The following is a 27,360-nucleotide window of genomic DNA, read 5'->3' on the forward strand; positions in this document are numbered from 1 at the left end:
GTCCATCACCAACATATTATTATACACCAATATTTATCATGTACCCATAGATGATTTTATGAAAAAACTATAACATTTCATGTACAGGCAAATCTTTATGTTTTTAATGGAGAAGTGATACTTATTAGATATTGTAATGCTAGTTTCATGCTTTGATACTTTTTTCTTGCCAGTATATACATAGCAAGGAAAAGAATGAACGAAGTATAATATTGCATTAGAGGGCATGTTACTGAGCACTTTTGGTGATAGTTATTAATTTCAGTTTCTGGAGAATGTGAAGAAAAATGCTCTTCATTACACTTCATCATGTTTCTATTAAAGGATTATGTGTTACACTTCTGACATAGATTTCCAGTATCAAATGTGAGTACTGTATTACAGTTGAGGATGGAATATTAGTTATATAAACCTTCTGTCTTACAAAGTGTTAGGAGGATGGTAGAAGGAAAAGTAGTAAAACCCACTGAACAATCCCCACACAATACACTTCAAGACAAATGAAAAGAAAGCCATAGAATAGCCAGGACATGGAAGCAACCTAGATGCCATCAGCAGACGAATGGACAAGAAAGCTGTGATACATAAACAATGGAATATTACTCAGCCATTAAAAAAATACATTTGAATCAGTTCTAATAAGGTGGATGAAACTGGAGCCTATTAGACAGAATGAAGTAAGCCAGAAAGAAAAACACCAATTCAGTATACTAACACATATATATGGAATTTAGAAAGATGGTAACTATAACCCTGTATGCGAGACAGCAAAAGAGACACAGATGTATAGAACAGTCCTTTGGACTCTGGGAGAAGGTGAGGGCGGGATGATATGGAAGAATGGCATTGAAACATGTGAATTATCACATGTGAAATGAATTGCCAGTCCAGGTTTGACGCATGATACAGGGTGCTTGGGGCTGGTGCACTGGGATGACCCAGAGGGATGAGATGGGGAGGGAGGTGGTGGGCGGGTGAGTTCAGGATGGGGAACACATGTACACCCATGGCGGATTCGTGTCAATATATGGCAAAACCAATACAATATTGTAAAGTAAAATAAATAAATAAATAAAACTGAAAAAAAAAAGGTTCAAGAAAAAAAAAAAAGAAAGTCAAACAAAGTTGCATATCTAACAGACCATTGTTGTGTGATGAAAAGGGGAAGAAGAAAAGCTGTAAGACTTCCATGAGACTAGAATTTTCATTCTAGTAGAAAACATTTGAGCAAGTACAGATGTTCTGAAATTAACTACTTTAAATTGAATGCATTATGGAATCTATGTTAAAAATAAGAGGTTTTTGGTTGGGGAAGGACCTTTAAATTCCTTCTGACCCTGAGAATCTGTGAAATCCTGAAAGATGGTGAGAGATACTAAAACATGGATAAAGGCTTTAAGGAAAGAATTGACCCAGCTGAACAAAGAGTTAGTTCTGCTATTAATAAGCAAGCAAAATAAATCTAAGCCACAGAAAAATGATGTAAAGAGATCATCAAGAAGAAAAACATAATGGTTCTATTATCTGTTTATTTAGTATGTTTTTGGAGAATAAGAATATTATATGAAAATGTAAAGACTTGCAAAATAGAGACCATGTGGAATGATATAAGGAAGATTTCCCTTATTTGAAACCTAATTTCATCATGAATATTAGTGTTTCAAAAAGTGAGAGTGGAGCCAAAACTCTTACATAGTAGCTTTTTAAACATAAAATATATAATTTCAGGAAGGGAGTTCAATAACTACTTCAGCCCTTAATTCATAGACTGACAATAGAAAGAGAGCTAAGAGAAATATGGCTATCATTCCAGTATACTATTTGGCCAAACTGAATTCCTCTTAAGAGAGAAGGAAACATTTGAGGATTTAGGAAGTCTGAAATGATTTTATAATAGATTACCACAAAGATAAAGTAGACTTGAAAGTATGTAAGTGAATAAGACTTCCAAGAGATAAATGAATTACAATATTGAGAAAAGATTGATGATACAAAGTAAAAAGTTGAGTGAAAACTGGAGTTATGGACATAATTTTATAATACATTTTGCATTTCTAAAATAGATTCAAGAACTGTGGTTAGGACTTACAGGATTACGAGTTAAACAGAAAAGTTGTTATGTATCAACTCATCAGGCAAGCTCAAAATGTATTTAGTTAATAATAAGGAAAACATCTGAATTAGAGTATATCAGTGTGGAGTGAGAAATAAATGGATTGAAAGATAGTCTATTATAAGATAAAATGTGTAATATATACCACAACCAGTAAATAATTAGTGAAGGGGAGCAGAAAAGAATAACAATAATATAAATTTGCAGAGTGTTGTATTATAACTTGTTATTTGTTGTTCAGTCGTGTCCGACTCTTTGCAGACTCTAGGGACTGCAGCATGCCAGGCTTCCCTGTCGTTTCCCATCTTCCAGAGGTTGCTTAAACTCAAGTCCATTGAGTTGGTGATGCTGTCCAACCATCTTGTCCTCATATCATAATTGTATTATAATCAGTTCAGTACAGTTCAGTTCAGTCGCTCAGTTGTATCCGACTCTTTGTGACCCCATGGACTGCAGTACAATTGCCAGTTACCACACTAGACAAAAAACTGTCTGAAATCTATTAAAGAATATCATTGACCAAAACCCCATAACTACTTGCCAAAAGAGAAATACTTGAAAACAATAAAATATTAAGATATTAAAGAATCAAGTTTTTTCATGCACGTGTAAGCAAAGAGTAAGATGAGCATTTCAAAAAATTATCTTATTTTCTACAGTAAAATATCATTACGAGAACTAGACAAGATAAAACCAAGTGAAAATAAAACGATAGAATTTGATACGGCCAGATTGCTAGTGTTGTGTTTTTTTTCCTTAGAGAAAAGAGAAAAAAAAAAGAAAATCTAGCAGATATTCAAGAACATGTTACAAATATAACTAGAGGTATTATAAACAAAGTCAGGAAATGACTAATCAGTCACCTGTTAGGTCTTCATACTGGTCTCTATGGAACCCAAATATACAGGTAAAAGGAGTAGGGGCTCTGGTCCCTCCACCCATGTTTCAACCTGAGCATTCTGCATTGTTCTAATCTTTTTATCAGGCTGAAAAGAAACATTTCATTACTAAAAGAGTTTGAAGATAACTGATTATACTCTAGTAAGCTCCAAAGTAAAGCTCCCAAAGAAAGGCAGTGCCAAAGAATGCTCAAACTACCGCACAATTGCACTCATCTCACATGCTAGTAAAGTAATGCTCAAATTCTCCAAGCCACGCTTCAGCAATACGTGAACCGTGAACTTCCAGATGTTCAAGCTGGTTTTAGGAAAGGCAGAGGAACCAGAGATCAAATTGCCAACATCTGCTGAATCATCAAAAAAGCAAGAGAGTTCCAGAAAAACATCTATTTCTGCTTTTTATTGACTATGCCAAAGCCTTTGACTGTGTGGATCATAATAAACTGTGGAAAATTCTAAAAGAGATGGGAATAGCAGACCACCTGACCTGCCTCTTAAGAAACCTGTATGCAGATCAGGAAGCGACAGTTAGAACTGGACATGGAACAACAGACTGGTTCCAAATAGGAAAAGGAGTACGTCAAGGCTGTATATTGTCACCCTGCTTGTTTAACTTATATGCAGAGTACATCATGAGAAACGCTGGGCTGGAAGAAGCAGAAGCTGGAATCAGGATTGCCGGGAGAAATATCAATAACCTCAGATATGCAGATGACACCACCTTTATGGCAGAAAGTGAAGAGGAACTAAAAAGCCTCTTGATGAAAGTGAAAGAGGAGAGTGAAGAAGTTGGCTTAAAGCTCAACATTCAGAAAACTAACATCATGGCATCTGGTCCCATCACTTCATGGCAAATAGATGGGGAAACAGTGGAAACAGTGTCAGACTTAATTTTTCTGGGCTCCAGTATCACTGCAGATGGTGACTGTAGCCATGAAATTAAAAGACGCTTACTCTTTGGAAGGAAAGTTATGACCAACCTAGACAGCATATTAAAAAGCAGAGACATTTACTTTGTCAACAAAGGTCTGTCTAGTCAAGGTTATGGTTTTTCCAGTGGTCATGTGTGGGTGTTAGAGTTGGACTATAAAGAAAGCTGAGTGCCGAATAATTGATGCTTTTGAACTTTTGTATTGGAGAAGACTCTTGAGAGTCCTTTGGACTGCAAGGAGATCCAACCAGTCTATCCTAAAGATCAGTCCTGGGTGTTCATTGGTAGGACTGATTTTGAAGCTGAAACTCTAATATTTTGGGCACCTGATGTGAAGAACTGACTCATTTGAAAAGACCCTGATGTTGAGAAAGATTGAGGGCAGGAGGAGAAGGGGACGACAGAGGATGTGATGGTTGGATGGCATCACCAACTCAATGGACATTGGTTTGGTTGGACTCCGGGAGTTGGTTATGGAGAGGGAAGCCTGGCGTGCTGCAGTTCATGGGGTCGCAAAGAGTCAGATATGACTGAGCGACCTGAACTGAACTGAAGTGAAAGTTGAATATGCAATTAACAAGAATTTATATTTGGAAGGGATTTAACAGCATTATCCAGAATAAGATTTTTTCCCTAATCGTATAAGAACTCATTTTGTGTGTGGTGATTTTAGTAAATTAAAAAAAGCAGAATTTGTATATGCCGTAGTCTTGGACACAATGGTGAAAATATATACCAGTAAGTCTCAGTGAACTCCGGGAGTTGGTGATGGACAGGGAGGCCTGGCATGCTGCGATTCTTGGAGTCGCTAAGAGTCAGACACGACTGAGCGACTGATCTGATCTGATCATCTTGCTAGCTTTGTTATTCTCTTATAACCTGCATTCTGTCTCCACAGTTTCTGTGTATTCAAATTGTGTTTATTTGAAGTTCCCTTCCCCCTTGAAGTCTATTGTTTTCCTTTTTTACATTTTCTGCCAGAGTTGTATATTTTTTGTACTTGTTTTCAATAATATTTTTGCCTGTCTTTTGTCAGAGACAAAATTTTGGAGAGTTTACATTGAAGATATGTTGAGTTTTCAATTCAGAAATACAGTATCTTTCTCCATTTCTGTAGGTCTTTGATTTCTTTCATCACCGTTTTGGCTTCTAGCATATCAATCCTGTACATGTAATGTTTGTATATATGTTTTTCTCTTTTCTTTTGAAATGTTTAATGCTGTTGAAAATGATACTGCTTTTGTAATTTTGTTTTCCAATTATGTATTATTAGTGTATAAAAATACAATTGATTTTTGCTTGTTGACCTCATCTTGGTGAACTTGCTTATTAGTTCTAGGATTTTTTTTTCAGATTCTTTGGAATTTTCTATATAGTTAGTCATATCATCTGGGAGTAGGGACCACTTTATTTCTTCCTTTCCAGTGTGTGTACTTTTTGTTTCCTGATGTTTTGCACTAGCTAGGATTTCCAGCACTTTATTGAGTAGGAATGGTGAGAGTGGACATCCTTGGCTGTTCCCAGTTTAAGGGAGAAAACATTCAGCCTATCATCATTTATAATAATACTAGCTATATGTTGTTTCTAGATATTCTTTTTCAAGTTGAGGAAGCTGTCCTTTACTGTCCGAGAGTTTTTATCTTGAATGGATAGATTTTGTCAAATACTTTTTCTGCATCAATTGATGTGATCATTTGGGGTTTTTTTTTTACATTCTTAATATGGTAGGTGACATTAATTTCTAACTTATTTTATTTTTTATTTTGCATCAACATGAGAGGAGGCTATTGGTCTGAGTAGTTTTCTTTTTCTTTCTTTCTTTATGCTTTTTTTCCCCCTCTACTATCTCTGTCTGGTTTTGGTTTTATGGGTAATGCTGGCTTCATAAAATGAGTTGTGAATTATTCCCTCCATTTTTGCTTTTTGGAAAAGAGTATACAGAATTGATGTTACTTCTTTTCCATGTGTTTTGTAGAATTTTACAGTAAAGCCATCTGGGGTTAGAGATATCTTTTTTTCTGAAGAGTGTTTGTTTTAAAACTTGATTTCATCTGGGACTTGTTTGGTTAATTTGTTTCATTTCAGGTAACTTTTAGTAGTTTGTGATTTTTAAGCAGTTTCATTTCATCTAAGTTGTCAAATTTCTGTCCATAGAGTGTTCATAATACTTGTGTATTATACTTTTAATACTAGTTTTCTATAGTGACATTCTGTTTTCATTCCTAGTATAGGATCATTTTTCTCTGTTTTCTCTTTTGTTAGTCTTGATATCATTTTATTGGTCATTTCAAAGAAACAGCTCTTGGTTTTGTGGCTTTACTGTATTTTTCGGTTTTCAATTTCACTGATTTCTGTTTTTATCTCCTTTCTTCCATTTGCTTTGGGTTTGGTTTGTTCTTTCCTTTTTTCCGTCAGATGGAAACGTACTTATTTGAATTTTTCTTTTGTAGTATAAGTATTCAGTGCTAAATTTGTTTCTAAGTCCTTCTTTGGCAGAACCACACACATTTTGATATGTTGTAGTTGTCTTATATATTACATCTAGACTAATTTAAATTCCTCCAGACCATATTATAATTTTTGCTTCAACTATGAAATACATTTTAACTGAAGAAAGGAATAATCCATTGCATTTTCCCAATATTTACTATTTTTTCTCTTTTATTCCTGGTAGTCTACATTTCCTTGTATGATTTTCTTTTCTTTTTTGAATATCTTTGTTTAGCAATTCTTATATAGCAGATCTGCTGGCTATGGCTACTCTTAGTACTCCTCACTTGAGAATGTCTTTATTTAATTCCAGAAAGATGTTTTTGCTGGATATTGGATTGACTGTTATTTTCAGCACTTCAAATAGGTTGTGACTCTTCCCTCTGGTCTTCAGGGTTTCTGATGCGAAATTCACAGTAATATGAGTCATTTTACCCTGTAACTAACTAGTTTACTCTAGCTCCTTTCAAGGTTTTTCTTTTAGTTTTCAGCAGTTTGTGTGTATGTGTCTGGGCGTCGATTTATTTGGGTTTATTCCAGTGGAGAATTTACTGAACTGTAGGTTTTTGTATCTATAAAATTTGGGACATTTCAGCCATTATTTATCAAATATTTTTCTGCACCACACTCTTTACTTTTCTTCTTCAGGAACTGCAGTATCATGAAGAATTGTTAAATGTTCTGTTATTGCCTGAGATTCTGTTCAATTTTTTTCATGTTCTATTTTGCTATTTTTCGGGTTGGTATATTTTTATTGATCCATCATCAAGTTCCATGACTCACATGTCATCTCTGTGATCATATTGAACCCAATCATGTGTTTAAAAAATTTTGGTCGTTGTATTTTTCAGTTCTAAAAGTGTTATTTAATTTTTTCTTTGTATATTCTATGTCTTTGCTACACTAATCTGTCTTTTCCATTTATTCCAAAAGTGTTTGCTTTTACTTTCTGGAACATTTTTATTATAGTTTCTTTGAAGTCTTTATCAGATAGTCCCCAGTTTTGTGTAATTTTGGCATTGATGTCTTGAATTAGTGTGGTGGTTTTGTTACAATTTATTAACTAAAGTCCATCATTTACATTTAGTGTTCACTTATATAGTAAAGTTTTATGGGTTTTGACAAATGCATGATGTCATGTGTCGACCATTATAGTATCATGCAGAGTAGTTTCTCTGCCTGAAGTTTCTCCTGTGTTCTACTAATTTATCCTTCTGCCCCCTGTTTCAGAATGGCATATGGTTGAAATCTACATTATGTAACTGTTTCAAACCAGCTTTTGTTTCCTTTGAATATATCCAGAAGTGGAATTGCTAGATCACATGATAGTTCTATTTTTAATTTTCTGAAGAACCTCCACACTGTTTTCCATAGTGGTTATACAAGTTTATATTCCTTCAAAAGGTTTCATTTTCTGTACATCCTTACCAGCATTTGTTATTACTTGTCTTTTTGATAATAGCCATGCTAACAGGTGTGAGGTAATATCTCATAGTTTAATTTGCATTTCCCTGGTAATCAGTTATGGTGAGCACTATTTCATGCACCTATTGCCATTTGAATGTTTTCTTTGGAAAAAAATCTGTTAAAAATAGCCTTTATCCATTTAAAAATTGGGTTATTTATCTTTTTTTGGGTATTGAGTTGTATCATTTTTGTATGTTTTGATACTGGATATGTGATTTGCAAATATTTTCTTATTCCGTAGGTTGCCTTCTCATTTTGTTGATGGTTTCCTTTGCTATGCAGAAGTTTTTAGTTTTTTAGTTAGTCTCACCTGTGTAAATATTTTTGCTTTTATTGCCTTTGTTTTTGGTGTTAGATCCACAAGACTCATTACCAAGACAAATATGAAGGAACCTACCCCCTATGTTTTCTTCTAGATCTTTTATGATTTTAGGTCTTACTCACAAGTCTTTAAATCCATTCTGAGTTGATTTTTATATACAGGATAACATAGGGGTCCAGTTTAATTGTTTTGCATGTGGCCGTCTAGTGTTCCTAGCACCATTTACTGAAGAGCCTGTCCTTTCCCCATTTTGTATTCTTGACTTCACTGTCAATTAATTGACCATGAATTTATAGGTTTATTTCTGGGCTGTCTGTTCTGTACCATTGATTGATGTCTGCTTTTATACCAGTACCATCCTGTTTTGATTATTACAGCTTTGTAATCTGGTTTGAAATCATGGAATGTGATGCTTCCAGCTTTGTTTTACTTGCTGTGTATACTTTGGCTATTCAGGATGTTTTGTGGTTCCATGTAGATTTTAAAACAATTTCTATGAAAAATACCACTAGAATTTTGGTAGAGATTACATTGAATCTGTATATTGTTTGACTAGTTTGCATATTTTAACACTATTCTTTTGATCCATGAGCACATAATATCGTTCCATTCATTGTGTTTTCTTTCGTCAGTGTTTTAAAGTCCTCTGTGTACATAGTTTTCATATCCTTGGTTAAATTTATTCATAAGTAATGGATTCTTTTTGCCACTATTGTTTGTAGGCTGGAGTCATAAGGATTTTCTCCATAGGTGTCATCTATAAACAGATAATTTTACTTTCTTTCTTCCCAATTTGGATGTCTTTTATTTCTTTTTATTGCCTGACTTCTCTGGCTAGGACTTTCAGTACTATGTTGAATAAAAGTTGCAAGAGTGGGGATCCTTGTCTTGTTCCTGATCTTAAAGGAAAAGCTTTCAGCCTTTTACTTGGGTACGATGTTGGATGTGGGTTTCTCATAATTAGCCTTTGTTAGGTTTGGGTATGTTCTTTCATTACTCAGTTTTTGAGAATTTTTGATCGTGAAAGGATTTTGAATTTGTCAAATGCTTTTTCTGTATCTATTAAAATGATCTTAAGGTTTCTATCCTTCATTTTGTTAATGTAGTTTATCATGTTAATTGATTTGCATATTGAACCATCCTTGGATCCCCAAAATAAATCCCACTTGATCATGGTGTATGAGTCTTTAATGTACTGTTGAATTCAATTGGCTAATGATTTGTTGAGTACTTTTGCATGTATGTTCATCAGAGATCAGATCAGATCAGATCAGTTGCTCAGTTGTGTCCGACTCTTTGCGACCCCATGAATCGCCGCATGCCCCAGGCCACCCTGTCCATCACCAACTCCCGGAGTTCACTCAGACTCACGTCCATCGAGTCAGTGATGCCATCCAGCCATCTCATCTCATCCTCTGTCGTCCCCTTCTCCTCTTGCCCCCAATGCCTCCCAGCATCAGAGTCTTTTCCAATGAGTCAACTCTTCGCATGAGGTGGCCAAAGGACTGGAGTTTCAGCTTTAGCATCATCCCTTCCAAAGAAATCCCAGGGCTGATCTCCTTCAGAATGGACTGGTTGGATCTCCTTGCAGTCCCTTGGAGAGACTCTCAAGAGTCTTCTCCAACACCACAGTTCAAAAGCATCAATTCTTTGGCGCTCAGCCTTCTTCACAGTCCAACTCTCGCATCCATACATGACCACAGAAAAACCATAGCCTTGACTAGACGAACCTTTGTTGGCAAAATAATGTCTCTGCTTTTGAATATGCTGTCTAGGTTGGTCATAACTTTCCTTCCAAGGAGTAAGCATCTTTTAATTTCATGGCTGCAATCACTATGTGCAGTGATTTTGGAGCCCAGAAAAATAAAGTCTGACACTGTTTCCACTGTATCCCCATGTATTTCCCATGAAGTGATGGGACTGGATGCCATGATCTTAGTTTTCTGAATGTTGTTGAGCTTTAAGCCAACTTTTTCACTCTCCACTTTCACTTTCATCAAGAGGCTTTTGAGTTCCTCTTCACTTTCTGCCATAAGGGTGGTGTCATCTGCATATCTGAGGTGATTGATATTTCTCCTGGCAATCTTGTTTCCAGCTTGTGTTTCTTCCAGTCCAGCGTTTCTCATGATGTACTCTGCATATAAGTTAAATAAACAGGGTGACAATATACAGCCTTGATGAACTCCTTTTCCTATTTGGAACCAGTCTGTTGTTCCATGTCCAGTTCTAACTGTTGCTTCCTAACCTGCATACAAATTTCTCAAGAGGCAGATCAGGTGGTCTGGTATTCCCATCTTTTTCAGAATTTTCCACATCAGAGATACTAGTCTGTAATTTTCATGTAGTCTTTGTCTGAATTGATTGTTTCCATTGTCCTTCTAGTTCTATTTCATTTATTTCCATTCTGGTCTTTATTTCCTTCTTCTACTAATGTTGAGCTTCCTATTTCTAGTTCTTTGATATGTAAAGTTAGAATATATATTGGATTTTTCATTTTTCATAGTATAAAACTTTATTGTTACAAATTCCTTCTTAGAACTGTAACCCATAAGTACTGATACGTTTTGTTTCCATTTTCATTTGTCTCAAGTTATTTCTTGATTTTTGAAAAGTTGTTCTTTGAGCCAGTGATTGTTCAAGAGTATATTGTTCCAGTTTCCATATATTTGTGAATTTGCTAGTTTTTCTCTTGTAATTGATATCTAATTTTGTATCATTGTGGTCCAAAAAGGTACTTGGTAATACTTTATATGATTTCATTTTTCTTAAGTTTGTTACAACTTGCTTCATCACCTAACATGATCTAGCCTGAAAATATCTTCCCTGTGTACTTAAGAAGAATATATTCTGCTGCTGTTGTTGGACTCTTCTGTGTATGTCTATTAGATTTCTCTTATATAATGTTTAGTTTACATCCATTATTTCCCCATTAATTTCCTATCTGGATGATCTATCCATTGTTGAAAGTAGGGTATTGAAGCCCTATGCTATTTTATTGCTATCCCCCCTTAGATCTGTTAATATTTGCTTTACATATTTAGGTTCACCTATCTTGGGTACATAGATATTTACAGTTGTGATATCCTCTTGATGAAGTGATCCCTTTAGCATTATATAATGATCTTACTTGTCTCTTGTTATAGTTTTTGGTTTAAAATATATTTTGTTTGACATAAGTGTAGTTTCCTTTGCTTTCTTTTGGTTTCCATTTACATAGAACATCTTTTTCCACCCCTTCGCTTTCAGTCTTGTATGTCTTTGAATCAGAAACAAATCTCTTGTGGATGTCATATAGTTGGGTCCTTTTTATTTTTTTATACATTCAATCACCCTGTCTTTTGATTGGTTGATGAAGCCTGCTTTCTTGGTAAAAGTATGGGCAGTTAAAAAAATGTTTTATGTCAGGTTGAAAAGAAAATATATTCTTTTTTTTAATGTGGCCTTTAGATAAAAACTGTTAATTGTATTGTTTCAATTTATTTTTGTTGGTTGCCTATACATTATGAAATTGTATTAAAATCTTTCATGATTTTTCCAGCTTTCTTTCAGTTAATTTCAGCTAATTAGTTTCTTATCTTTTTATTTTGTTTCTCTGTATCACTATGTTTTAGTTGTCTTATAAATAGTATACATGTATTTATTTTTTAACAACCTTAAAGTTTCTTTAGCTGGTGAGCTTAATCTACTCAAATTTATTATTATTATTGACATTTTTAAAAAATCAAAGATGTTATTGATTATAATGTACATCATCATTTTATATATGTATGTTAAGTCTCCACTGTGTGTGCTGCTAAGTTGCTTCAGTCGTGTCTGATACTTTGTAGCCATGTGTACTGTGGCCCACCAGGCTCTTCTGTCCATGGCGTTCTCCAGGCAAGGATACTGGAGCGAGTGGCCATGCCTGCCTCCAGGGAATCTTTCTGACCCAGGGATTGAACTCATGTCTCATGTCTCCTGCATTGGCAAGCAGCTCTTTTACCATTAGCACCACCTGGGAAACCCTAAGTCTCTACTAGGTGCTTGAAAGTTCATAATTGTCTTCCTCATGAATTATTTTTGTTTATTTAAGATCTACTGTATATGTAATGCCTGACACTGCCCATTAAACTATGACACAGTACCTTTAAAATAATCTTACATATGGAACACTCAATTGTTGCAGGCTGTGTAAGTCTTTGGTTGCCAATTTCAGAATCTCAAATGAATTTAACTAAAAGAGAGATTTATTAACTCTTGTAAGTGAGAAGTACAGGACTTTTTTGGCTTTAGGTATGAGTGACTCCAGGGCTTATGCAGTGTCACTAGGGCTCTTTCTCTCTCTGTGTCTTAACCCTACTTTTCTCAGTTCTGGATTTTATTTTCAGGCTTTATTTTCCATTTACTGGAGAAAAGTGATCCCTGATATTTCTAAGATTTTGGTATCCTTTAAGTTTATCATCTGTCTTGTGTTACTTAGTTACATCAACTGCTACGGAAGACTCTTCTGCCTAGTTGAGCACTTTGCTTTTTCTGAACTAGTTATGGTGGCCAGTGGGCTTGTACATTCTAGATCGCCAGGCTTGGTCATGTGCCCAACTCTGGAATGTAAGGGAGGATACACTATGATCGCAGCCCTACTAGGTCTACACAGATAGTTTGAGGTTGGGTTCCTCAAAGGAAAAATCAGGGAAAGTTTCCAGTGGATAGAAAAGAGATGCTAGGAAGGCAAATACCATGTATGTGTACAATGCATCCCTTTTCAGGTCATCAGACACCTCTTCAGAAATTTAAATAAAGATGTGAAACTACTTTTTTTTTTAATTAAATTTTATTTATCTTTAAATGAAACAAAGATGAATATTTTTAATGATAAAAGTTACAATTCACAAAGAAGATAGATAAAAGATTAATATACTGCTAAGTCACTTCAGTCGTGTCTGACTCTGTGCGACCCCATAGACGGCAGCCCACCAGGCTCCCCCATCCCTGGGATTCTCCAGGCAAGAACGCTGGAGTGGGTTGCCATTTCCTTCTCCAATGCATGAAAGTGAAAAGTGAAAGTGAAGTTGCTCAGTCGTGTCCGACTCCTAGCGACCCCATGGACTGCAGCCTACCAGGCTCCTCCGTCCATGGGATTTGCCAGGCAAGAGTACTGGAGTGGGTTGCCATTGCCTTCTCCAGAGGATCCTCCCAACCCAGGGATAGAATCTGGATCTCCCACATTGTAGGCAGATGTTTTACCATTTGAGCCACCAGGGAAGTTTACAGTAGAATTGTTTAATTAATTAACTGATTATTATAACGAGACCTCCTTGATCACTAGGACAATTTATTTGTTCACTGTCCATCTCCATGAGCCTTCTGGTCAATTGATTTTGAATTTAGGCCCTCCAATATAATCTGACTTGGAACTTTATAGAGAATATTTTATAGCTATCAAATGACAAGTGTGGGAATGATTCAAGTGTATGTCAACACATGATTATGTTCATGTGAAATCATACGAAGAGAAGATTCAGATTATAGAGTGGAAAAGGTATATGGATTGAAATCAGCAAAGAGAAAGACATTGGACTGGTTGGATATCTTTTCTCCTACTTGCAATGTAATAAGTTACATATCGAATTAAAACTCTCATTTTCTTTTTGGGCTTTTATGTTTCTTATATTCTGCTTTTCTGGCCACTTGCTTTCAGAATAGAAGCAGGGAGTCTCTACCAGCTTCTACCTCAGGAAGCAAAGACCATTCAGTTCAGTTCAGTCACTCAGTCGTGTCCGACTTTTTGCGACCCTATGAATTGCAGCACACCAGGCCTCCCTGTCCATCACCAACTCCCAGAGTTTACTCAGACTCATGTCCATTGAGTCGGTGATGCCATCCAGCCATCTCATCCTCTGTCATCCCCTTCTCCTCCTGCCCGCAATCCCTCCCAGCATCAGAGTCTTTTCCAATGAGTTACCTCTTCGCATGAAGTGTCCAAAGTACTGGAGTTTCAGCTTTAGCATCATTCCTTCCAAAGAAGACCCAGGACTGATCTCCTTTAGAATGGACTGGTTGGATCTCCTTGCAGTCCAAGGGACTCTCAAGAGTCTTCTCCAGCACCACAGTCCAAAAGCATCAATTCTTTGGTGCTCAGATTTCTTCACAGTCTAACTCTCACATCCATACATGACTAGATGGACATTTGTTGGCAAACTCATGTCTCTGCTTTTGAATATGCTATCTAGGTTGGTCATAACTTTCCTTCCAAGGAGTAAGCGTCTTTTAATTTCATAGTTGCGATGACCATCTACAGTGATTTTACAGCCCCCCAAAATAAAGTCTGCCACTGTTTCCACTGTTTCCCCATCTATTTGCCATGAAGTGATGGGATCAGATGCCATTATCTTAGTTTTCTGAACGTTGAACTTTAAGCCAACTTTTTCACTCTCCACTTTCACTTTCATCAAGAGGCTTTTTTGTTCCTCTTCACTTTCTGTCATAAGGGTGATGTCATCTGCATATTTGAGGTTATTGGTATTTCTCCCGGCAATCTTGATTCCAGCTTGTGCTTTTTCCAGCCCAGCATTTCTCATGATGTAATCTGCATATAAGTTAAATAAGCAGGGTGACAATATACAGCCTTGACGTACTCCTTTTCCTATTTGGAACCAGTCTGTTGTTCCATGTTCAGTTCTAACTGTAGTTTCCTGATCTGCATATAGGTTTCTCAAGAGGCAGGTCAGGTGGTCAGCTATTCCCATCTCTTTCAGAATTTTCCAGTTTGTTGTGATCCACACAGTCAAAGGCTTTGGCATAGTCAATAAAGCAGAAATAGATGTTTTTCTGGAACTCTCTTGCTTTTTCCATGATCCAGCGGATGTTGGCAATTTGATCTCTGGTTCCTCTGTCTTTCCTAAAACCAGCTTGAACATCTGGAAGTTCACGGTTCACGTATTGCTGAAGCCTGGCTTGGAGAATTTTGAGCATCACTTTACTAGCGTGTGAGATGAGTGCAATTGTGCGGTTGTTTGAGCATTCTTTGGCATTGCCTTTCTTTGGGATTGGAATGAAAACTGACCTTTTCCAATCCTGTGGCCACTGCTGAGTTTTCCAAATTTGCTGGCATATTCAGTGCACCACTTTCACAGCGTCATCTTTCAGGATTTGAAATAGCTCAACTGGAATTCCATCACCTCCACTAGCTTTGTTCGTAGTGATGCTTTCTAAGGCCCACTTGACTTCACATTCCAGGATGTCTGGCTCTAGGTGAGTGATCACACCATCGTGATTATCTGGGTCTTGAAGATCTTTTTTGTACAGGTCTTCTGTGTATTCTTGCCACCTCTTCTTTATATCTTCTGCTTCTGTTAGGTCCATACCATTTCTGTCCTTTATTGAGCTCATCTTTGCATGAAATATTCCCTTGGTATCTCTAATTTTCTTGAAGAGATCTCTAGTCTTTCCCATTCTGTTGTTTTCCTCTATTTCTTTGCACTGATTGTTGAGGAAGGCTTTCTTACCTCTCCTTGCTATTCTTTGGAACTCTGGATTCAGGTGCTTATATCTTTCCTTTTCTCCTTTGCTTTTTGCTTCTCTTCTTTTCACAGCTATTTGTAAGGCCTCCCCAGACAGCTGTTTTGCTTTTTGCATTTCTTTTCCATGGTGATGGTCTTGATCCCTGTCTCCTGTACAATGTCACGAACCTCTATATATAGTTCATCAGGCACTCTATCTATCAGATCTAGTCCCTTAAATCTATTTCTCACATTCACTGTATAATCATAAGGGATTTAATTTAGGTCATACCTGAATGGTCTAGCGATTTTCCCTTCTTTCTTCAGTTTAAGTCTGAATTTGGCAATAAGGAGTTCATGATCTGAGCCATAGTCAGCTCCTGGTCTTGTTTTAAAGACCATTGCCTAGTTTCAATTACTGTATTGAGTGGACCAGGGTTAGGGCAGAATTACTTCTCTTCAGGTTTGGGGACCATACTGGTAAAAATAGTTTGCCCTAGGGTGGGAGGAGGAAGGGGTTTCCTCATCTTTTCTTCTGTCAGGACTGGACCCCTTTACAGACTTTCTTCACTATTTTGTTTCCTAGGTATGGATAATTCATTCTTCCTGTGTTTCCCTTGGGACTACTGCATGGGTGAAAATGTAATGACTTTTATGTGAATAAAGATGTAAATAAGTTTAGTTTCTTTGTTACTGTGAAGAGGTATGGCTTCACAGTTTAACTAAAATTGAAATAATTTCTTCAACTGAGTAATAGCATTGCTAACATCAAAGTTTTTGGAGATTGATTAAGAAAATTGTGCATGAGTTGGCTTAATTGTGAAAGAGATTTAGTAAATTTATAACATTTTTTGCGTGTATTAAGTAATACAGTAGAGAAAAGACAAGGTGATAGGTAGGAGAAAGGGGTTAATGTTAGTAGTAATGAAAGGACATAGCATTTTGGTAAATACACTGAAAATTCACCTGAAAAATTTAATCTTATTCTCAATTTAAGTTTTTAATACTAGTTTGACCTTTTTACCTTTACTTTCCTAATATGCTAGCCTCTTGATAAATAAATATTTGTTAGTTGAATGAATAAAGGGATCAATGAAGAGTAAATAGATGAATGACAAAATTCTAAACCTTCACAATACAAATAAATGTACATGTCAACTTCTCTTATTAAGATTTGAAAACAAAATAATCTTTTAATTTAGATAATGTAGATGAAATGATTGATTTGGTTTAAGAATTTCAACAGTGAACTTTTCATAAGTTGGATTACTATATCTAAAATGCAAATAGTAATAAAATGAAGTAAGATAACTTGAATTTGAAATGAGCTTATATAATGAGATACATACTCTTTAATTTAAGAATAGTTGATTGCTACATTCAGGAGATGATTCTTTTTAAAGGCTTTATTCTCTTCAAACTTGATTTACTTTAGAATTTTGCCAAGTAAAAGTTGTTTTGAAGTTTCTACTTAAAATGAATCAGTTTTCACTTTGAATTATCATAGATTTTAATTTAGCAAAATGGAGTGAATAGATTATACTGTATATCATTTTGGGGTGTAATGCTGTATGTCTAGAAAATAGTTTCTCCTGCATTTGGATCTATATGATTAATATAATCTACTGGTTTCCATGTTTGCATATTTGAATATGGCTTATGGTAAAGAGTATAGGCTATGGTGTCAGATTTGAATTTCATTCCCCAGTCTGCTACTTAGTGAGCAGATTATTCAACTTGTTAAACCTTAAGAAGGATCTTGTATAAAACAGAGGTGGTACCATAAGAGGTTCTTAGCACAGTGTCTGGGGACATAGTAAACAATCAGGAATTGGAAACAACCGTTTTTTTCCCTCACTGTCTTTGTTTTGCAGCTTTCCCCACAAATAAACCAGATAAAGATGCAAGGCATGTAATAAAAGTGGTAAGTATTACTCTTAAATTTATGTTTCACTACATTTGACTTTTTTATTTTCTGTTTTATTTCATTTTTGTAAAAATGTTTCTCATCTTAGTCTTCATGATTTTATGATTAACACAACAAACATTATTATATATTTTTACATTATAAAAATTTAAAGACTAGGGAATTTTGTTGTTCTTCATTGACGTTCTTCATTGACATTTATCATCCTTGTATCTTATCTAGATATCTATTTTCTCCTTCTCTTTTCCTCTCTGTTCTAGATGGTGAAGTCCATAATGGCAGGAATGAGGTTTTATTTGTGATTGCACCCCCTGTGCCTAGTATAATTAATGAAATATAGGAGAAACTCAGTAAAAGTATCATGTATGAATGAACCACCAAGGTAGTTTGCAGTGTATCCACTGTTTTGCATGTTAGTACACATGAATGTCTGTGTATGTGTACAATTCTCTTGATGAAGGTAAAAGAGGAGAGTGAAAAAGTTGGCTTAAAACTCAACATTCAGAAAACAAAGATCATGGCATCTGGTCCCATCACTTCATGGCAAATAGATGGGGATACAGTGGAAACAGTGGCAGACTTTATTTTTGGGGGCTCCAAAATCACTGCAGATGGTGACTGCAGCCATGAAATTAAAAGATGCTTACTCCTTGGAAGAAAACTTATGACCAACCTAGACAGCATATTCAAAAGCAGAGACATTACTTTGCCAACAAAGGTCCGTCTAGTCAAGGCTATGGTTTTTCCAGTGGTCACGTATGGATGTGAGAGTTGGACTGTGAAGAAAGCTGAGCACCAAAGAATTGATGTTTTTGAACTGTGGTGTTGGAGAAGACTCTTGAGAGTCCCTTGGACTGCAAGGAGATCCAACCAGTCCATTCTGAAGGAGATCAGCCCTGGGATTTCTTTGGAAGGAATGATGCTAAAGCTGAAACTCCAGTACTTTGGCCACCTCATGCGAAGAGTTGACTCATTGGAAAAGACTCTGATGCTGGGAGGGATTGGGGGCAGGAGGAGAAGGGGACGACAGAGGATGAGATGGCTGGATGGCATCACTGACTCGATGGACGTGAGTCTGAGTGAACTCCGGGAGTTGGTGATGAACAGAGAGGCCTGGTGTGCTGTGATTCATGGGGTCACAAAGAGTCGGACACGACTGAGCGACTGAACTGAACTGAACTGAACACATGAGTGTCTGTGTATGTGTACAATTCTCAGTGTTTTTAGTAAGTTCTTTCCATAAGAAGACTGCTTCCATGTGTAAGACTATATAGTGATACCATTACAAAATGTTAAAAATGAGATTCTTTATTTAGTGAGAAAATCTTGAGATTTTTGTGATTCAGGTACTATTATTTATTATATATGTATATTCGTATTTTCACATTTGAAATACCAATTCCATCTTTAAAACTTTTTTTCTAATAAAATCAATTGTTCTTTTCTTTTATAGGAATATCAAGAAAATGGCCCATTATTTTCAGAACTTAAATTTTATCAAAGAGCAGCAAAAAAAGACTGTAGTAAGTAAAATAAGTAAAGTAAGCTACTTCTATATATATGTTTGCTAAGTGGGAGTTAGTATTTTTGTCTTTTTCTGGCCTTATGGAAAATTTTTTTCAATTAGAAAATTTTATTGTAAAATGATACAGTTAATTGTTATGTAAAAACGACAGAGGTATATAAATAGTGATATTATGTACATAATGGGTTATATATTTCAAATCGAAGTTATTTGTTACCTTACATAAAATGTTGGATTGTTGATCGAAGCCACCAAGAGTTCTTCACGTGTAAAAGATGGAATGAAATTATTTCTTTTGCAAAAAACCGTTTGGATGGAAAGGATATAAAGAAAAAACATTAAAATGGGCAGTAGATTATAAATTAAAGGAATGACCAAAGAATAGATTAGGCCAAAGCATATGAAAATGATTATAAACATTAAAATGATTTAGAAAATAAGTTAAAAATATTGAAAATTTTTATGTTGGGAAATTAATTGGAGCTGAATATCAGATGTAAGAACTATTAGTTAGAGGATTAGACTATGAAGTAAATATGAGCAAGGCTAAGAAGAATAAAAGCATTTTGTAAAAACTGTATGATACAGATGGATTTGTAAAGCTTGAAGGAAATTGATATGAGTAATGCCTGTATAATCAAGGTCATTTACATTATGTTTAGGAAAAAGAATGATGAGTCTCACGTCAATAATTAACTTTGTTTTCTTTAATAAAACCTTCTGAACATCAAGACTGTAGTCTTTACTAACTGCTTAAACTATGTCAGAGTGACAAATAGAATCCATTAAACTTCATTGTTTATCAGTAGAGCTGTCTTAAACATTAAGTATATTTGGTAGAAAAGTGAAAAATTAAATAAGCTGCCTGATTTTTAAGTGGATTTGTTTTTTTTTTTAAACAAAATTTAATCAAAACAGTTTCTGTACAATATAGTTTCAGAGTAAGATGATTCTCCTGACCAATTTCTATTTTTTAAAAAAATCTTATTAATATTTGGCTCTGCCAGGTCTTTGTTGCTGCTTGGGCTTTTCTCTAGTTGCAGTGAGCAGGGGCTACTCTCTAGTTGCGGTGCACAGCACAGGCTTCTCATTGTGGTTTCTCTTGTTGCCGAACATAAGCTCTGGGGCGCATGGGCTGAGTAGTTGTGAGGCAGGGGCTCAGTTGCTCTGCAGTAATGTGCAATCTTCCCGGACCAGGGATTGAACCTGTGTCTGCTGCATTGGCAGGTGGATTCTTTCCCACTGAGTGACCAGTGAAGCCCCTATTTTTTTTTTTTTTTTTGCTACTCTGGTTTTAGGTTTTTAGTAATAAGAAAGAAAAAGCTATCTTTCTACTGCTCCTTTGGTAGTTATCATATTTTTTTTATTTAAAAATTTAACAAGCATATAAGGGAATGAATTTTGTTAATGAATAGAACTGCTACTGCTAAGTCACTTCAGTCGTGTCCGACTCTGTGTGACCCCATAGACGGCAGCCCACCAGGCTCCTCCGTCCCTGGGATTCTCCAGGCAAGAACTCTCTGGGTTGCCATTTCCTTCTCCAATGCATGACGTGAAAAGTGAAAGTGTTTTATAGTTTCTGGTCTTACGTTTAGATCTTTAATCCATTTTGAGTTTATTTTTGTGTATGGTGTTAGAAAGTGTTCTAGTTTCATTCTTTTACAAGTGGTTGACCAGATTTCCCAGCACCACTTGTTAAAGAGATTGTCTTTAATCCATTGTATATTCTTGCGTCCTTTGTCAAAGATAAGGTGTCCATATGTGCGTGGATTTATCTCTAGGCTTTCTATTTTGTTCCATTGATCTATATTTCTGTCTTTGTGCCGCTACCATACTGTCTTGATAACTGTGGCTTTGTAGTAGAGCCTGAAGTCAGGTAGGTTGATTCCTCCAGTTCCATTCTTCTTTCTCAAGATTGCTTTGGCTATTTGGCAAAACTAATACAATTATGTAAAGTTTAAAAATTAAAAAAAAAAAAAAAAGTGAAAGTGAAGTCGCTCAGTCGTGCCCAACTCTTAGCGACCCCATGGACTGCAGCCTACCAGGCTCCTCCATCCATGGCATTTTCCAGGCAAGAGTACTGGAGTGGGGTGCCATTGCCTTCTCCAAATGGATAGAAACATTTGGATAAATAGTGTGTCCTCAGTTGCTCAGTCGTGTCCGACTGAGAGCCCCATGGACTAGCCCACCGAGCTCCTTTGTCCATGGAATTTTTCAGGCATGAATACTGTAGTGGGTTGCCATTTTCTGCTCCAGGGGATCTTCCTGACTCAGGGATCAAACCTGTGTCTCTTGTGTCTCCTGCATTGCAGACAGATTCTTTACCACTGTTCCACCTGAGAAGCCCCCATACTACACTTGATCTTAGCTAAAAGGGTGAGAAGCAATAAATGATATTGGTGAATTTTATGACTATGACTATTTTTGTTTTTGTTGCATATTTATTTATTTACTATTATTTTTTGGAGTATATTTAATATACAATATTGTATTCATTTCTTCTGTACTTTCTTTAGATTCTTTTTACATATAGATTATTAGAGTATTGAGTATAGTGATTATGACTTTTTAAATGTTAGAAATCTGTATTATGTATTTAATATTATCTGTTAATTATTGCAATAAATAGAATTTGAAACTGTTAGCTAGATATATTTGATTTTTAAAAAAATATTTTTAGGAAGGTCTAATTTCTATTTGTTAGCTAAATAAATTTAAGCATCTACACAAGTGTAAGAAATACCTTTCTAAAAATACATACTTTTTTCCTATTAAATTTGTCTTTACAGTCAAAAAATGGATAGAACTCAAAAAGCTTGATTATTTGGGAATTCCTCTGTTTTATGGATCTGGCATAACTGAATTCAAGGGAAAAAGGTAAAATGGAATTACTATAATCAGATATTGTCCTGTAACTATCTATGGTCTGTTAGTTATTTGTAGCTATATAGCTAGTAACCTAAAATGTAGTGGGTTATAATGACAAACTAATATTATCTTAGTTTCTGTGGGTCAGTTATCTATATAAAAATGGCTTCCCTAGATAGTTCTGGCTCAGGACTTCTCATGAGGATGTAGTCAGATGTCTTCTGGCTCTAGTCATTTTGACTGAGGAAGCTCATTCATGTGGCTATTGGCAGGCCTAAGAAGATTTGATTCTAAATTCACTCATGATTGTTGGCAGGCCTCACTTCCTCACTATGTAGGTCTCTCTGTTGGCTGCTTGAGTGTCAAAAAGACATAGCAGCCAGCTTCCAGTAATTGAAAGAGAGGACAGAGCACACACGAGAGTATACAGCCAAGAAGAAAGTCACAGTCCTTATGTAATCTTATTTTAGAAGTGATATCCCATCATTTCCCCTTTCTTAATGGTGCATCCATACCATATAATACTGTGCAGCCCATTAAAGAAATCAATTAGAGCACTACCAGTTGATTTGGAAGGATTTCAATGAGGTATTATTGAAAAAAGTGTGATGCAAAAAAGTTCTTATAAGAAGATCACATTTTTGTAAAACAGATGTAAAAATTTCTATATGCCTTTGTGTGTGGCTACATAGATACAGAACAGGGGCTGATGTGAGTATGTAAGTGAAGGGAAGTGAAGAAGAGGAGGAGGTCTCAAACAAAAGAAAAGGAAGAAGTGCATTTTTTTAAAAAACACAAGTTTATAAATGTATAGAGAAAGTAAATATGATTTTATAAGGTCAAGAAACAAATGTAAATAAAATATTCTGTATGGGAAAATAATTTGCTCAAGGCCATATGTCAAGAAGGTAGTAGAATCAAAATAAATTAAGTTCAAGACTAATTTAGAAGGACTCCTCTTTTCATGATCTAAGACCATGTAAGTGGCTCAGCAGAGCTTGCTCTTCTACTTGGAAACTATCTGCAAAGTAAATACTTAGTAATGTGTTTCTGCAAAAGGCCAAGATTATTAATATGCATTCATTCTCAGTTAGTTCAGATTGGATCATTCTTCACTGTTAGGTTGGGGGCATTTTTCCGTTGTTTCAAATTCGTAAATGGACCGTTTCTGCATTGCCGTTTTAACATCTCCTTTTGACTTCTCCTTCTTATAGTTACAGATTTATGGTAATGGAAAGACTGGGAATAGATTTGCAGAAGATCTCAGACCAGAATGGTACTTTTAAAAAGTCAACTGTCTTGCAGCTAGGTATACGAATGGTAAGAAAGAATGACTCATTTCCCATGCTCCATTTTCAGATTATTTACTTGTTACAACATACAAATTGTTGCCCTTTGTGGAATTATCAGAGAATGAAGGATTATTGCCCTAGAAATGTCAGTTATTGAGAGTAGACGCTATTTTGGTGAAATTGATAACAGTGGGCTCTGTAAGTGACAGAATGTGCTGTGTTTGGCACTACAAACTCAATTAGGCTTTGGTTCTACTGTCTGATTTTTTTTTTTTTTCCCTCACAGCTTTGTTTTACATACCAGGACAAGCTTGCATTGCTATAAGAATAACCTCTCTTTGTCAGTTATTTTTATGACTATGCAAAGTATGGCAAAATATATTATTTTCCAAACTACACATGTGATAAGGGGGTGCTATAAAGTTTTTATTATGAGTTTGGGATGTTGGTAGTCATTAACGTGGCCGTGAATATTATCAGTGTATACTTTCCCAAATAAGAAGCAATGAAATCTTACTAGCATCCATGCACACATTTTGTTTATACCACAAATTTGTCTTATCTTGTGGGTGTTTGGTTTGCCTAAACTTCATTTTATTTTTTCCAATTTAGATAGAATGTGACTGCCCCTGCCAGGTTGGGATGTGGCAAATAGAGTTCATTAATTTCCCCACTCGTCCTCTAGCCAGCCAACAAGTGTTTTTTGAGCACTAGGTGTAGGTAACATGCAAGTCGCAAGGGCTTCAGAGAGGAAACAGATGTTTTCTGTTGCTCTACAGAGGGAGAATGGCTTTCTCTGTGGTAATGGACACGGTGTTTTGCTGAGTGGGCGTCATGATTATTTCACTTCAGTTCTCCGATTTTGCCATGTTTCTCCTCTTTGGACAGAAGATTTGGGCATCAGACTGTCGGGGGTATTGCTGAGTCTTGGCTTCCTTTCCATCAGAGGTGCCCTTAAAACATTAAAACATTTGGTGTTCAAGGATCCTTTTATGCAACTTTTCCCCAGGATGCACGACCAGAACATGTGATAATTTTAGAATAGATAAATGCACAATTGGGAAATACATCACTTTGTCATTGTTAATATGAAAAAAAATGTGTTATTTTCTATTCAAAATGCTCAGGTTGATCATGAGTTCTAAATTGACATCAGTATAACTGTATATATTTCTTTTCACAGTTGGATGTTCTGGAGTATATACATGAAAATGAATATGTTCACGGTGATATAAAAGCGGCAAATCTACTCTTGGGTTACAGAAATCCAGATCGGGTAAATACAGTATTAAACTGTTGCCTTCAGTAAGGATCCTCAAAGTACTATACTGAGACAGATATTCAGAAAACAAACTCCTAACTGGGAAGAGTTTGCAAATGAGGACTTAACATGATGAGTGTTATAATTTATCTTATCTTGCTTATCTAATTTAATGCACTAAACTAATAAGTAGGGCTTCCCTGGTGGCTCAAATGTTAAAGAATCTGCCTGCAGCGCAGAAGATTTCAGCTTCAATCCCTGGGTTGGGAAGATCCCCTGGAGGTGGAAATGGCAACCCACTGCAGTATTCTTGCCTGGAGAATTCCATTGACAGAGGGGCCTGGCAGGCTAGTCAGTGGGGTTGCAAAGAGTCAGACACAACTGAGCAACTTTCACTTTTTGAACTAATATGAGGAAACTGAGACCTGGTTCAGTTCAGTTCAGTCACTCAGTCGTCTCCAACTCTTTGTGACCTGATGGACTGCAGCACGCCAGGCTTCCCTGTCACCAATTCCCATCACCAATTCCCGGAGCTTACTCAAGCTCATGTCCATCAAGTTGGTGATACCATCCAGCCATCTCATCCTCTGTCATCCCCTTCTCCTCCTGCCTCCAATCCCTCCCAGCATCAGGGTCTTTTCCAAGGAGTCAACTTTTCGCATGAGGTGGCCAAAGTACTGGAGTTTCAGCTTCATCATCAGTCTTTCCAATGAACACCCAGGACTGGTCTCCTTTAGGATGGACTGATTGGATCTCCTTGGAGTCCAAGGGACTCTCAAGAGTCTTCTCCAACACCACCGTTCAAAAGCATCAATTCTCCAGTGCTCAGCTTTCTTTATAGTCCAACTCTCACATCCATACATGACCACTGGAAAAACCATAGCCTTGACTAGACGGACCTTTGTTGGCAAAGTAATGTCTCTGCTTTTGAATATGCTATCTAGGTTGGTCATAACTTTCTTTCCAAGGAGCAGGCGTCTTTTAATTTCATGGCTGTGATCACCATCTGCAGTGATTTTGGAGCCTAAAAAAATAAAGTCTGACACTGTTTCCACTGTTTCCCCATCTATTTGCCATGAAGTGATGGGACCGGATGGGACATTTTCTGAATGTTGAACTTTAAGCCAACTTTTTCACTCTCCTCTTTCACTTTCATCAAGAGGCTTTTTAGTTCCTCTTCACTTTCTGCCATAAGAGTGGTGTCATCTGCATATCTGAGGTTATTGATATTTCTCTTGGCAATCTTGATTCCAGCTTGTGCTTCTTCCAGCCCAGCGTTTCTCATGATGTACTCTGCATATAAGTTAAATAAGCAGGGTGACAATATACAGCCTTGATGTACTCCTTTTCCTATTTGGAACCAGTCTGTTGTTCCATGTCCAGTTCTAAGTGTTGCTTCCTGACCCGCATATAGGTTTCTTAAGAGGCAGGTCAGGTGGTCTGGTATTCCCCAGCTTTATTGAGGTTTAATTGACAAAAATTGCATATGTTTAAGTTGCACAACATGAATTTTTAAGGTACACAAAGTGATGATTTATTATACATATGTATTGTGAAATGGTTAATCAAATTAACACATCGATCACTTCAAATAGTTGCTTTTTGTTTTGTTTTATGGTGAGAACACATAAGATGTACTCTTTCAAAAAATTTGAAGTACATCGTCACCGTGTTGGGCATTAGATTCCCAGAACTTACTCATCTTCTAACTAAAAGTTTGTACTCTTTGACCAACTCTCTCCATTTCTTCCAGCTCCCTCCCCCCACCAGCCCCTAGCACTACTGTTCTACACTCTGGTTCTATAAGTTACCTTTTGTATATGCCACATGTTAGTGAGATCATGCAGTGTTGTCTTGCAGTGTGTCTTATTTCACTTAGCATTATGTCCTCTGGGTTCATCCATGTTGTTGCAAGTTGTGTATTTCTATCCTTTTTATGATTGATTGTACATGTATATAGCACATTTTCTTTATCTGTTTATCCATCAGTAGACACTAAGGTTGTTTATATGTCTTGGCTACTTTTAATAATGCTGCAATAACAGGGGAATACAGATATTTCTTCAAGATAATGATTTCTTTTCCTTTGGATATATATCCAGAAGTGGTTTGCTGGGTCATATGGTAATTCAGTTTTTAATGTTTATTTTTTTTTTTCCTGAAGACGCTCCATACTGTTTTCTGTGCTTCCCAGGTGGCACTGTGGGTAAATAATCTGCCTGGCAATGCAGGAAACTCAAACCTGCAGGTTTGATCCTGGATCGAGAAGATCTCTTGGAGTAGGAAATAGCAATCCATTCCAATATTATTTCAGGAAAATTCCGTGGACAAAGGAGCCTGGTGGGCTGCAGTCCATGGGGTTGCAAGAATCAGAGAGGACTGAGCACGCATGCACGCACACACATACTGTTTTCCGTAATGACTGTACCGGTTTACATTCCCACCAACAGTTGTCCAGGGGCTCCCTTTTCTCCAAACCCTCACTAACATTTGCTGTCTGTAATAGCCTTCTAACAGGTATGAGGTGATGTCTCATTATGGTTTTTATTTTTCGTTTCCCTGATAATTAATAATGTTGAGCATTTTTTCATACACTTATTGACCATTTGTATGTCTTCTTTGGAAAAAATGTCTCTCTAGGTTCCCTTGTCTGTGTTTTAATTGATTTATTTTGTCTTGCAAGTGAGTTTTATGGGTTCTTATATATTTTGGATGTGAACCCTTAGCAGATATGTGGTTTGCAGGTATTCTCTCCCATCCCATCGGTTGCCTTTTCATTTTGTTGAT

General features: G+C 36.3%; 1 protein-coding gene across 6 annotated transcripts in view; it reads left to right on the plus strand.

Moving 5' to 3' along the window:
* The window catches only part of VRK2 (VRK serine/threonine kinase 2), a 108,713-nt gene that overhangs the window by 14,501 nt on the left and 66,852 nt on the right, over positions 1-27,360 (plus strand). For 5 of the 6 annotated variants that reach the window (XM_061432438.1, XM_061432442.1, XM_061432440.1 and 2 more), the window contains exons 3-7: positions 17,575-17,624; positions 19,081-19,150; positions 21,942-22,029; positions 23,235-23,340; positions 24,496-24,588. In XM_061432438.1, the coding sequence (XP_061288422.1) occupies positions 17,575-17,624; positions 19,081-19,150; positions 21,942-22,029; positions 23,235-23,340; positions 24,496-24,588 (407 nt within the window). Of the gene's footprint in view, positions 1-16,284; positions 16,343-17,574; positions 17,625-19,080; positions 19,151-21,464; positions 21,529-21,941; positions 22,030-23,234; positions 23,341-24,495; positions 24,589-27,360 lie in introns of those variants that run through there. The other variant, XM_061432443.1, reaches the window with a different exon arrangement.

This window comes from Bos javanicus, chromosome 11 (genome assembly GCF_032452875.1).
Source record: "Bos javanicus breed banteng chromosome 11, ARS-OSU_banteng_1.0, whole genome shotgun sequence".
Lineage (NCBI taxonomy): Eukaryota > Metazoa > Chordata > Mammalia > Artiodactyla > Bovidae > Bos > Bos javanicus.